Here is a 14,114-nt window from a genome sequence, read left to right as displayed (position 1 = left end):
TTTCTTGTGAAGACTGCCCTACATCCGCCACGATCTCATCCTGAGATCCTTTAATTTAGTTACGTCTACAAAGATCCTGTTTCCAAATAAAGTCACGTTCGCAGGTACCAGGAATTAGAACTTGACCATCCAGTCGGGCCCATAATTCAACCTACTACAAGGTCAAAATTGAACCAGGCAACTGAACATTATAATGTATGAATTAAAAATATCTAAAAGAAGACATGTAGGGCCTAATTTTTTAGAGATTTGTATCAAAATCATTAAATAGTGAAACATTTTTTTTAATATTAAGTACCGCAAATTAATAAAAACAGGTGCTCATTTTAAATAACTATGGAACGTACATAATTATTTGATGGAAGTAATGGTTTTTTCTCATGTCTTTATATCAAACTTAATATTAATTTCCACTTTATAAAATCCCTAGAAGAAGGACAGAAATGCAATGATAGAACGTGTTACTTTTACTATAGGGTTATGAAATTTCTGGACGTCTAGTAAAGCTCTGGTAGTTGTCATTTTGAGGAAGTAAGCCATCAGATTTGAATCGAACAATTCCATAGTTTGATTGATTTAGACTGATGGAGCCAAACTTAAAACTTCAGTAACAATAATTAACTTATTTATTTTTAGGTGTTTTATATTATCATTCAGTTCTTTAGTCCACAACCTACAGCGGTAAGGATTCAGAGGAAGAAGGAGACTGGCCTAGACTGGGAAGATTGGCAGTATTTTGCTAAAAATTGCAGTACTTTTGGAATGAAAAACGATGGAGATTTGGAAAATTCTGATTCTGTCAACTGTCTTCAGCTTTCCAAGTATGAATAGTTTTTGAAATAATTTATTTTGAAGGCATTTGAGTTACTTTTACTAGATTGATGGGTTAGTAATAACCTACAAGTAAACTAATTCACCATGCTGGTAGAGACTCCTCAATCACCATCTTGAAGCAGATTCTTCTAGGATTTCTCCCCAAAATGAGGTTTAAATTGTTTAAAATTCTCATAAGACTTTTGAGTATCTGTTGCTTATAGTCTCACTTGTTCTTTATAATCTGATTTTCAGATTGTTTAGCAAGTTATCCATATTAATAGAATTTTTATGTCATCCAGGAAATGCTTTAGTATATATTTTCTGTGATGCTATATCGTTGCATATGAAATGTATGGACTACATTTCTCCAGAGTGAAGAATTTAAGCTGTTATTAATATGGTATTATAATTTGTTTTGTGAAAAATATGGTTAGTTTTTCATGATTTAAAATTTCTTTCATCAACAGTTTTACTCCATATTCTCGAGGCAATGTCACATTTAGTGTCCTAACACCTGGGCCAAATCATCGTCCTGGATACAATGATTTCTACAATACCCAGTCTCTTCAAGAGTTTGTAAAAGCCACACAAATAAGATTTCATTTCCACGGACAGTACTATACAACTGAGACTCCTGTCAGCCTCAGACACAGATATTACGCGGTCAATGAAATTACCATAACTGGGAGGTAAGGTTTCTGTTGCAGTATGCTTTTCACTGTGAAGTTTGTTTTCAAGATTTTTGCCATACTTATTTAGAGCAAGCTAGATTACAAATTTCAGGTATTAAGATGGCTTCCTACTCTGAGATTTTGGGGAGATTTGTATCTGAGTTTTTTCTCTCTATAATATCATATTGTGATAGAATCAATTTGCAAAGGCTGTTGGGTTTAAAAGTGATGATACTGTGGATCTGATTTAGAAATAATTTACCCCACAGTTTGGTTGGTCCTGGAATGTAATGTTTGAGTATTCTTGAAATCAAAGAGAAGGAGCTGGATTTGGAATTACAGCTGTAGTACCAGCTCATGTATAAGTACTGGGCTTGGTTTCTCTGATTTTACAATTCACAGTTTTATGAGTATTTGTTTTCCTTGAAAGGAATAGCCTAATATGCCTTAATTCATAAATATCTGACTATAATTGAAAACATGGCTCACAGTATTTAAGTAAAGAGATAGCTAAAGAGTTACCAGGCAGCACGCTCTCCGGTATGGAAACGGCACACATGCAGACCGTGTTTAGAACTGGCTGTGTGAGAAGAATAACACACCCTGTAAAGAAAGCGCATCTTTAAAACCTGACTACCGATCTGTAAGTATTATTGATTAAGTATCAGCATAATGAAAAAATACTATTGTTCACCATCTAACTTTGGAAAAAAAATTGAAATTTGTTAACTTCCTTCTGCAGTTGATTCTAAACTTGATATCCTTAACTGCGTCTTGAATAGTTTTAGGAAGTGCTTTTTTCTGGAGAATGTACCACATGGTTTCTGTAGGTATAAACGACCCATTTAGGCTTGGAAATTACCTTCCCAGTCAGTCAGTGTGGTTTGGCTGTTGATGATGCTCCTTCCGATACTTTAGGATTAAAGACAAATTGATTTTTGTTGATTAAGCCACTCACCCTCCTTGCTGAGTTCACAAAGTGGATGTGTTCAGAGGTTCTTGGACATAGTTGCAGTGGAGCTGATGTTTCTTAGGTGCTATCTGATGCTCCTGTTCGCAGATGTCAGTGCCACGGTCATGCCCGTCACTGCGACACGAAGAGCCAGCCCTACAGGTGCCTCTGTTCTCAGGAGAGCTTCACCGAGGGACCGCACGTGAGTACTCTGTTTCATGCACGGAAACCTCAAAAACAGGGGTGGGGAGAAATGGTGGTTATAAATTCTTTAAACTTAATTTTGGCCGATCTTCTGGGAATGGATAAAAATAAATCAATATGACCCTAAAATGCCAATTATTTCAGAAAAAAAATTGCATAGAGAAAAAAAGCTGTCAATAATGTTGAAAATTTCATTTTTAGAAATAAAGTCAGAACTAACCTCTAAAATTAAACTCAGTTTTTTTTCCTCTTTATCAGAATTATCAATAGTTTATATGAAACAAGAAAAACTAGAATTTTAAGGTGTCTGGAAAGGTGGCCCTAAAAAATGGGGGCTGTATGACTCCTATATCCAAAGTTATTTATGCAAAGATTTCTATATAAAAAAATGTCTTTAGATACAGAGAGAGCTTCATGTATTTGCATCGATCAGGTTTAATTCAATACCAATATCAGTGATTTTAATTAATTTGAAAATTTATGGCAAAAATGACCTAGGAGCTACGTTAATTTAGTTTGTCATGATGGTCAGAGGACATTTTATAGTTGAGGTAGAAATTTACAGCTTTAGGAAAAAGAAATAAATGGGGAAAAAATGTTGATAGACATAACCAGCATCCACATCACTATCAGCTATTATGAAAGAGGGTGCAGCACCAGTAACAACCCTACCAGTATTAAAAGTAGTGAGGAGTCTTCAGTAAATGGCTTGAGGCAATTGGCTGCCAATTTAAATTTAGAGCCCTACCTCATGGCATGCACAGAAATCTAGGTGGCTTAAAGATTTAAATGTAAAAATAGCTGTAAACTTATTAAAGTTTGGAACATAGCTCTAAATCTAAAGCAGGAGGCCTTTATAAGCAAAACATGAAATACAAAGAAACATAATGGGAGCCATGAAGGAAGTTATTGACGTGTTACATACATCCTTAAAATAATGTGTAGTTTAAGGACTAACAGAACTACAGTGTAATAAGTGATGGGCTGATAGGAAATATTTTCATATTAGCAGGTAGAGTTAAGATCACTCTAAAAGAAATGAAACACTGCTTCTCTCCTACTCACAGCACTTATGACACCAAGTGTGTAGGTTTTTCTACACCAAGCATTTCTCCAGGTCTTTTTGGACACCAACTAGGTGTCTTACAATTTAACTCCATTGTGACACTAGCTAGAGTTAGCACAGACACCATGTGTTAAAAAAGCTCAGTTCCACAAGACAGCCCAGGCTTCAGATGCCGATTGCAGAAGAGGGTCCTCAGGTTAACTGACTTAGCTACATACTGGAGGTTTCTACACTCTCCTCCTTTGATTCTATAATCTGCTAGACCAGATTACCATTTATTACTAAAGGATGCAACTCAAGAATGGCTGGATGGAAGGGACACACAGGGCAATGTATGAAGAGGACAAAACATCTGTGCTCTCTTCAAGCTCACCATTCTCCCAGCACTTTGATGTGTTTGGCAGTCTGCAAGCTTAGATCCTCTTTGGCTAGAGTTTTTATGAATGCTTTATAATGTAGGCGTGATTGATTAAATCATTGGCCATTGGTGACTGAACTCAACCTCCATTGTCCTCCCTGGAAATCCAGGGGTAGAGCTGACAGTTTCAACCTCTAATGACATGGTCAGTTCCTCTTGGCAACTGGCCACATACTTATGGGGATTTCCAAAATCACCTCATTAACAAATCAGGTGAGGTTGGAAGGGGATTGTTATGAGTTATAAAAGATGTTGCTTTTATGTTTATTGCTCTGGAGCTATTTCAGGGACAGAATCGAAATATAACGAAAGATTCCCCTACCACTCTTATCACTTGGGAAATTACAAGAGATTTAGGAGCTGTGTACCAGAGACCAAATATATATTTCTTATGTCACAATCTCTCATACACAATGGACACTTAAAAATAATTGAAATACAACAACCTAAGGACAAGGAGAAGATACAGGAACAAGCAATTTATAAAGGAAGAACTGATAATTTTCAGTTAACACATGAAAGGTTATCCAACCTTAGTTTTAACCAGGAAAGTGCAAATTGTAAAATAATGTTTTGAACCTATCAAATTAACAAAGTTTAAAGATTTAGATCGATAACATTTAGGATATATGAGAATATGACCTTTTATACATCACTGATGGGACTGCAAATTGGTACAATAGTTTTGGAGGATAATTGATCTATACCTATTAAAATTAAAGTTGCAAATACAGTGAGCTACATTAGATATTCTAAAAAGCAGTTCTTTAATGATAAGAATGGTTATATCTTTTGTTACATAAACATGTGTATTTTGTTAACATATCTTGGTTTTTAAAATAGTAGCACCGTCTCAGACTCCTGTGACTGGTGAGCATTATGCTGATAGCAAAACCAGACACAGACACTACAAATATATATGTATATATATGTATGTATGTATATACGTACATGTATATATATGTGAACATCCTTGATGAACATAGATGCAAAAATTAACAAACCAAATTTAGCAATGCATATAAAAAGTAACATACCATATTCAAGTAGGATTTATTCCTTGGATACAAGTTTGGTTCAATATCTACAAATCAATGTTATACATCACATAAAGTGAAGAATCATCTCAATAGATGCAGAAAATGCATTTGACAAATTCTACCACATTTTGATAAAAACTACAAATTGCTTACATACCTCAACATTATAGAGGCCATATATGACAAATTCATAGCTAACATCATATGCAACTGAAAGACTAAGAACTTTTTCTTTAAGATCAGGAATATGAAAAGAATGTCTGTTTTCACCATTTTTATTCAACATAGCACTGGAAGTCATAGTCACAGAATCAGACAAGAAATAAAAGGCATCCAAATTGGAAATGAAGAAATAAAAGCTATTATAGGATACTATATAAAGAACCCTAAAGATTTCACCAAAAACTATTAGAATAAATGAATTCAGTAAAGTAGGATACAAAATTAATATTCAGAAACTGGTTGCATTTTTATATACCCATAACAAACCATCAGAAAGAAAAATTAAGAAAACAATCCTATTTACTGTTGAATTTCAAATAATACCTAGGAATAAATTTAACTTAGAAGATAAAAGACTTGTACATAGAAAACTATAAGGCATTAAAGAAAGAAATTGAAGAAGATACAAATAAATGGAAGCATATACTGTGCTTATGGATAGGAAGAATTTACATAGTTCAAATGTCCATACTACCCAAAGCAATCTACAAATTCCATGCAATTCCTATCAAAATACCAATGACATTTTTCACAGAACTAGAACAAATAATCCTAAAATTTTTATGGAACTCCAAAAGTCATCGAATATCCAAAGCAATCTTGAGAAAGAAGAACAAAGTTGGTGGTATCACACTACCTGATTTCAAATTATACTACAAGGCTACAGTAATCAAAAGAGCATGGTACTTTCATAAAAACACATATATCAATGGGACAGAATAGAGAGCCCAGAAATAAACCCACACCTATGTGGCCAATTAATTTTTGACAAAAGAGGCAAGAATATACAATGAGGTAAATACAGTCTATTCAATAAATGCTGTTGGGAAAATTGGACCACTTTCTTACACTGTATACAAGAATAAACCCTACATGGATTAAAGACTTCAATATAAGACCCAAAACCAGAAAACCCCTAGAAGAAAATATAGGCAGTAGACTTGTTTACATCACTCTTAGTAATGTCTTTTTGGATATGTGTCCACAGGAAAGAGAAAAAGAAAATAAACAAATGAGACTACAGCAAATTCAAAAGGTTTTGCACAGAGAAAAACAATCAACTAAACAAAAAGACAACCTACAGAATGGGAAAAAATATACATCAATGATTCCTCTGACAAGGGGTTGATATCCAAAATCTACAAATCACTCATACAATGTAACAACCACCAAAAAATCTGATTACAAATAGGGCAGAGGACGTAAATAGACATTTCTCCAAAGAGGGCATATAGATGGCCAATAGACAAATGAAAAGATGCCCAACATCACTAATTATCAAGGAAATGCGAATTTACACCACAGTGAGGTATTACCTCATTCCTGTCAGAATGGCTATCATCAATAAATCAAGAAAAAAGTGTTGGTGAGGATGTGGAGAAAAGGGAAACTTTGTGCACTCTTGGTGAGATTGCAGATTGATGCAGCCACTATGGAAAACAGTATAGAGGTTTCTCAAAGAATTAAAAATAGAACTACTATATGACCTAGCAATTCCACTTCTGGTTATTCATTCAAAAAAGTGTAAAACACTTATCTGAAGATATATGCACCCCTATAGTCATTGCAGCATTATTTTAAAAAGTCAAGATATGGAAGAAACCTGTGTCCTTTGATGAATGAATCAATGAAGAAGGCATACATATATATATAATGGAATATTTGGACATAAAAAAAGAATGAAATATTGCCATTTAGAACATGGATGGACCTAGAGGGCATTATGCTAAGTGAAATAAGTCATAGAAAGACAAATATGATATGGCTTCACTTCTATGTGGAATCTAAAAAAGAAAAATGAACGAACAAAATGGAAACAAACACACATTCATGGCTGCCAGATGGGAAGGGATTTGGGAGGATGGGTGAAAAGGGAAGGGATGAAGAAGTACAAATTGGCAGTTAAAGTCAAAGGCTGTAAAGTACAGGATAGGGAATATAGTAAATAATGTAATCACTATGTTTGGGGTCAATGAGAAGCAGACTTAACGAGGTGATCACTTTGTAAGCTATGTAAATGTCTAAATGCTATGTTGTATACCTGAAACTAATATATTGTATGTTAACTGTAATTGAAAGAAAAATGAAGCCAGCTAATACCTTTATAGGATGTGTTGTTTTCTGAGCTTCTCTTTTTATTTTGACTAGTTCCCACCTTCTCAACTTCCATGCCTCACCTCTCTACCTCTTGGTGCCCCATCCCATTTTTTTCCTTTTCTCTCTTAACTGCTCACATTTCAGTGATTAATATTTTATGATTCTTGGATGATTTTATACTTCACCTTAAAAATAGAGCCATTAAATGAATTAAAGCTCATGATTGGTTTTAGAAGTCAAGATTTTCAGACTTGGCCTCAGGTGGTGACTGTTTGATTATGAACTAGTGAAATAATTATCATGCAAGTGGAGAATACATTTTAATGCTTCTTATTTAGATATTAAGTGCCTTTTGAAAATAAAAGTTGGCTTTTATTTTCCTATTTGACATATTTTGATAATTTATGAATTTAGCCATAAATATAAAAGCATCAAATATCTTTCATTTTAGCAAAATTTGGCAAATGCAGCTGAAGGGAAAAAGTCAATAGACTGTTAAGTTGAATGATTTCTCAGTCCTGTATTTCCAACAATGTGTCGAAAATGATAAATGATTTTAGAAAGCATTCATAAGTATGGCATTCTCCTTTTGTTATCATTCAAAGTATTTTAATGCATAAGAGACTTAATATATCTGAAAAAGTTGTCTTACAATCATTTAAAAAATATACTATTCAGGTGCTTTCATATTGTTCCACTTTTTAAAATAATAAGTTTTAATATAAGCCATTTATTTCATATTGGAACCAATGTTCTTTTTAAAGATCTGGACATAAGCCGAAGAGAATGTCTTCAATTCCACAGTATTATGCTAACCATTAATAATATTACTCAATAAACAGGGCTTCTGTGAATTATATTACAGCCATTTGGCAAACAGACGGAAACGTAAGCCTTGAGAATATGCCAGTTCTTGGCCATTGTCAGGCCTATGAGAAAGTGTTTTTAGCAGAAGTGAAATGAATGAAGTGGAAAGGAAGCCGCAGACTGGTGAATTCAGAAGTAAATTCATATACGCAGCCGTTCTAGGGCATTTTCTGTACGAAGCATTTTTTAGTTGTTTGTAAAGCTGATGTTACAACAAACTGGTAGTCCGCAGGTGGGGGCAATGTTTAAATAGGTATTTATCTATCTATCTATCTATCTATCTATCTATTTATTTATTTATTTATTTATTTAAATTTTTGGCTCCTCTTAATCAGAAAATATTCTAACACATGTCCATGCTCCCCCATAGCAACAAGTGGCTAACTCCAGGTAACACTCGCCCCAGTGAGAGCAGATCACTGTTTGGTTTGGTACCATATTCACTGCTATCCATAGCCTTATATCTGGGTGACCTCACTTATGCTAATTATCTAGCTTTCAGAGACATGTGAGCTTGTGAACCTTAAAAAGCAAAACTTAGACTGAATTGAAATGTGCACTAGTACTAGAATACATAGTTGATTATTCTGGTAATAGCAAGACCAACTCTCTTTCATAGCTCCATTGGTAAATTCTATTTTTTTTCCAACATTCATAAAATTAAAAAAGACAACTAACATAAAAACAACTCAAGAAAATCTATTACCAAAGACTTCTGATTCTGCCATGAACTTTAAGCCACACTAAGAGTTCAAGTATTGACATAATGTAGCTTTAACTATTGCATTACATTTTGTGATACCTAAAACCCTGGGAAGGCTCAGTGAGTCTCCTCAGAGCTACTAAGCTAGGAACCCAGTGGTATCATATTGCAATTTAAGGCCTTGATTTTAATGGATGATGTATGCCATAGATAATAACAGTATATTTCATTAATAGAGAATAATATTAAGTATTTGTGATATTTCTTTCCCAGAAATGGCTGAAGCAGTGAATAACTAATTTATTGGTTTCATTTTAGGATTAATTTAGGACAAAACAAATCCTAAAAGACTGGATACTGTTTAGTAACTTTCAAGCACAGTTGACTATTTCAAAGCAGAATTCAGGATTACATGGCATTGAACTTGCCTGAATCATTTGATAAGAAACATATGCTCTTTTTAAAAGATTAAACAGCTTTAGATAACAGATAATCACTTACTTGTACATGCATTTTAAAATTTAACTTTTATTTTGAGATAATTATAAATTTATATCCATTTGTAAGACATAAAAAAGCTATTTCTTGTACCCTTTGCCTAATTTGACCCATGGTAACATCTTGTAAACTAGTGTTTGTTTTCTTTTTTTGTTTAAATCAACTTTCCTGAAGTATGAGTTGCATACAATGAAATGTACCTATTTAAAATGTATAGCTTGATGAGTTTTGACAAATGTATACCCTGGTGTAATCACTATCCACATTAAGATATAGAATTTTTTTCTTTCTTCACATGCTTTTGTACTCCTTTGCAGTCAGTGCTTCTCCCCCAACTCTTAATCCCAGGAACCACAAATTTGTTTTCTATCACTACAGATAGTTTGGCCTGTTCTAAAATTTCATATCATGGAGTATTCTTTCGGTACATGGGCTTCTAAATCTCACTCTCTTCTTTCCTTGCTCTTTTCTAGATCATTTCCTAACTACTTCTAGTAGCTTTATTGCAATGAAATACCTCTTTATAGTACCTCAGTGAAGGCCACCTGCTCAAAAAGTATGTGTTAAGTTCATAGATATAGCATTCAACCTAGAAATTGGAATCTTGGGTGTGTAAATTACATGTCAAATAACATGACTGCATAGCTACAATATACTTATAACTTCTTTTAGCTCATACTTTATCTGTTCTAAGAGTTCAAGTGCTGATATAATCTAGCTTTACGAAAAGCGTTATCACTTGGAACTTGCATCTTAAAGATTTTTCATTTTCTTTAATAGCTACGTTCACCTTTCAGAGGCTTGAGGCCAAGAGTGATGCAATGATCAGTACCTCCGCCAAGCCCTGGCACTTTGTTGGCTACTTAGCTATTCTTTCATCATTTTGTGACATCATTACCTGCAAGAGTGGCCAAGCATTCACAGAGCAATTTATTAGTAACCATGAATACTTCTCTTGTTCTTTGGCTCAGATTTGTGACCCTTTTATAACATTTATCATGGCTTTTATGAATTAACTACAATCAAGCTATCAGTATGCATTTTTGTTAGTATTATAAATAGCAAAGCCAACTTAAAGCATTTTATATAATAAGCCTTCCTACCGTTCAATAATTTGAATGGTGGAACATCACCCTCTCCAATGCTTATTATGTAAATGAATATTTCCTGTTAGTTTTAAATGTGCATTCCTTAAGCATATTAAAGTCTAAAAGTATGAGTCATCATGACTAACTTGTGTCATATTTTTATTACACATCAAGCTTTACCAATGTTTTCTCTTTGCTCACAGATTTTACTCTATTTCATTTTATTATAATTTTTGTAATACTAATACATTCATTTTTATTAACTAGCATTCAGGCAGTTCATATTATAGATTCTGTATTAGATGTACATTTAGTGAGTCAAGGTCAAGAATTTCATTTAATCTCTGACACATGGTGATGTTATTAATCTTTGAAAAACACTTGCACTGGTGATTTCTCTGAGATAGGTATGTGCATAAATACATTTAAAATATAGGTTAAAAACATGATAAAGAGGTTAAGAGCATAGGGATATATTGATACAGCTTTATAGAATAATAGAGATAATTAAAATATAAAAATAATGAAAGATGATATGTAAAGGAAATAATGGTAAAGAATTTTCTAAAGTTGTGAAATGCCATGATTCTTCAGAATCCTAACTAAGAAAAGTAAATACATATGTAGGTAAGATATAACAAATCTGCTGATCACCAATCTAATTTTATATTCTAAAAATCACCAGAGAGAAAAAGACAAATAGTTTAGATATGAATTTGTCAGAAATTTTGACATTAGATTTCTTAAGTCACAGTGGAAGACAGTGGAATAGTATCTTTGAAGTGCAGAGAGAAAGTAACCAACAAATCTAGAATATTGTATTTGTAGCTAGACTACCAATTAAAACAAAGGAGGAGAAAATATATTTTCTAACAAAAATTTGTCAACTTTAACACCAGTAGATTCTCACTAAAAATATTAAAGGCTATAGTTCATAAAAAATATAATAATCCCAGTAAAAAAAAGGCCTAATATATGAGAAGGAGTTGTGAGCAAGTAAACCAGCAAATATATAAGCTGTATTAAATAAATTGTTTAATAATAAAATATTAATAATAGTGATGTTATGTATGAGGAGAGTGTAAAAATTGCAATATAACACTAATATGGATATTAAAAATAAAATTACAGAGAAGGGAAATATACAACTCCAGTTACTTCTGTCACATCTAAGGAATGTGTATGTGGGAGGGATGTCACACATTTATCAGAAGACTGAGACATAATCATTCAACTGTAGAACTTCTCCTCAGCCATGAGTTACCACATCACTAAAGGCCTGTTTTACTGGAGTACCTTTTACCTTGTACATCATATCCAACTTAAAAAAAAAAAAAAGTGAAAAGTATATTAAAAGACAAAAATACAGTTTAAAGAGTCAAAGTAAACATCAGACCCAGACTCAGAAGTGATAGAGATGTTGGAATTTTCAGACTAGGAACTTAAAACAACTGTGATTGATATGCTGTGGGATCTAATGGGAAAAAGTAGAGAATGTGCAAGAACAGATGGTCAGTGGTGAGCAGAGATGGAAATTCTAAAAAGAATCAGAAAGAAATACTAGAGATCAAAAACAGTAACAGGAATGAAGAATGTCTTTGGTGGATTTATTAGTAGCCTTTGACGTGGATGAATAAAGAATCTGTGAGCTTGAGGATATGTCAATAGAAACCTCCAAAACTGAAAAGTAAAGAGGAAAAATAGACTGAAAAAGGGGAACAGAATATCCAGGAATTCATGGACAATTACAAAAGACATACCAGATGCATAATGGGATACCAGAAAGAGAAGAAAGAAAATATTTAAAGCAAAAATGATTAAGAATTTTTCAAATTAATGTCAGATACCAAAACACAAATCCATAAAGCACAGAGAACACTAAGCAGAACAAATTCTAAACATCTATACCCAGTCATATCATATTAAACCTGCAGACAATCAAAGATAAAGTAAAAAATCTTAGGAAAAAACTCCTAACCTATAGATGAACAAAGATAAGAATTACTTCTATAGTCTAAGAAACCATACAAGCAAGAAGAATGGAATTAAATATTTCAAGTTGAGAGGAAAAATTCACCAATCTAGAATTCTATATCCTGAAAAATTATCCTCCAAAAGTGAAGGAAAATAACAAAACTGAGGAAGTTTGTTGCCAGTAGACTTGCTTGCAATAAATGTTAAAAGTAGTTCTTCAGAGAGAAAGAAAATTATATAGGTCAAAAACTTGGGTCTACCTAAAGAAAGGACATGCATTAGAGAAGGAATAAGTGGAAATAAAATAAAAACATCTATTTTCTTATTCTTAATTGAACTCAAGTTAAAAATTTGCTCGAAATAATTATAGCAATATACTTGATTATACCTTATGTATTAATGACAACAATGATACAAGTGACAGGAGGAATGAACTAGGAATACTCTAAGGTACTTATACTACCCATGAAGTGGTATAGTATTTGAAAGTGAACTTAGTTTATCAATTATTGTAAATTAGATTTAAATGTATATAAGAAACTCTAGAGCAACTACTTTTTTTAAAAGGTAAAAAACTATAATTGATATGCAAAGAAGAGGGAATGGAGTCACATCAAGTATTAAATTAAAACAAAAGGCAAAAAAAGAATGGAAGAAAAAAACAGAATCAAAGAATGAGGACAATGGATAATAAACAATAATAAATATGGTAAATATGGTAAAAATGGATAATAATAAATTTGGTATTCTCCAAATATATTAACAACCACTTTAAACATCAGTTATCTAAACATCAATTAAAAGACAAAGATTGTGTGAGTGGACCAGAAAATAAGAAACAACTGTATGCCATCTACAAGAAACCTACTTTAAATATAAAGACACATATAGATTAAAAGTAAATGAATAGAGAAAGATATACCATGTTAACACTAAAAGAAGCCTGGAGCGAACACTGAAATATTGACTTCAGACAGAGCAGATATAAGAACAAGAAAAATTATCAATAATAAAATGGGTCATTGCATAATGATAATGGGGCCAGTTCTCCAGGGAGACATAATGATCCTTAGTGTGTATGTGCCAAAGAAAAAGCATCAAAATATACGAGGCAAAAACTGATAGAACTGGGAGGAGAAATAGACAAATCCACTGTCATTGTAGGAGACTTTGACATCCCTTCCATCAGACATGTAAGGATCGGGCAGGCAGAAAATCTGTAAGGTCATATTTGAATTCAACAATACTGTGAATCAACCGAGTATAATTGAACACCTATAGGCTACTTTATCCTACAATAAAATACATATACGTTCTTCTCAAGCTCATGCAGAACATTCAGAAGAGAAATCACATTCTAAGCCATAAAACACACCTTGACATTTAAATACATAGACATCAAATAATGTCTCCTCTCAGACACAGTGGAATTAAACTAGAAATCAATAATAGAAAGATAGCTGGAAAAATCCAAAAGTATATGAAGATTAAACAACAT

The 14,114-nt window shown here is 32.9% G+C and overlaps 1 protein-coding gene across 1 annotated transcript in view; it reads left to right on the top strand.

The window, feature by feature from the left end:
* Positions 1 to 14,114, top strand: part of USH2A (usherin) — a gene marked incomplete at its 3' end in the record, with an annotated part of 612,524 nt that overhangs the window by 69,662 nt on the left and 528,748 nt on the right. The window contains 3 exon segments of the mRNA XM_011366141.1: positions 637 to 821; positions 1,284 to 1,505; positions 2,548 to 2,641. Of these exon segments, the coding sequence (XP_011364443.1) occupies positions 637 to 821; positions 1,284 to 1,505; positions 2,548 to 2,641 (501 nt within the window).

Source organism: Pteropus vampyrus, unplaced genomic scaffold, assembly GCF_000151845.1.
Source record: "Pteropus vampyrus isolate Shadow unplaced genomic scaffold, Pvam_2.0 Scaffold121, whole genome shotgun sequence".
Classification (NCBI taxonomy): Eukaryota; Metazoa; Chordata; class Mammalia; order Chiroptera; family Pteropodidae; genus Pteropus; species Pteropus vampyrus.
The sequence above is the reverse complement of the archived record's forward strand: the minus strand, read 5'-3'. Positions and strand labels throughout refer to the sequence as shown.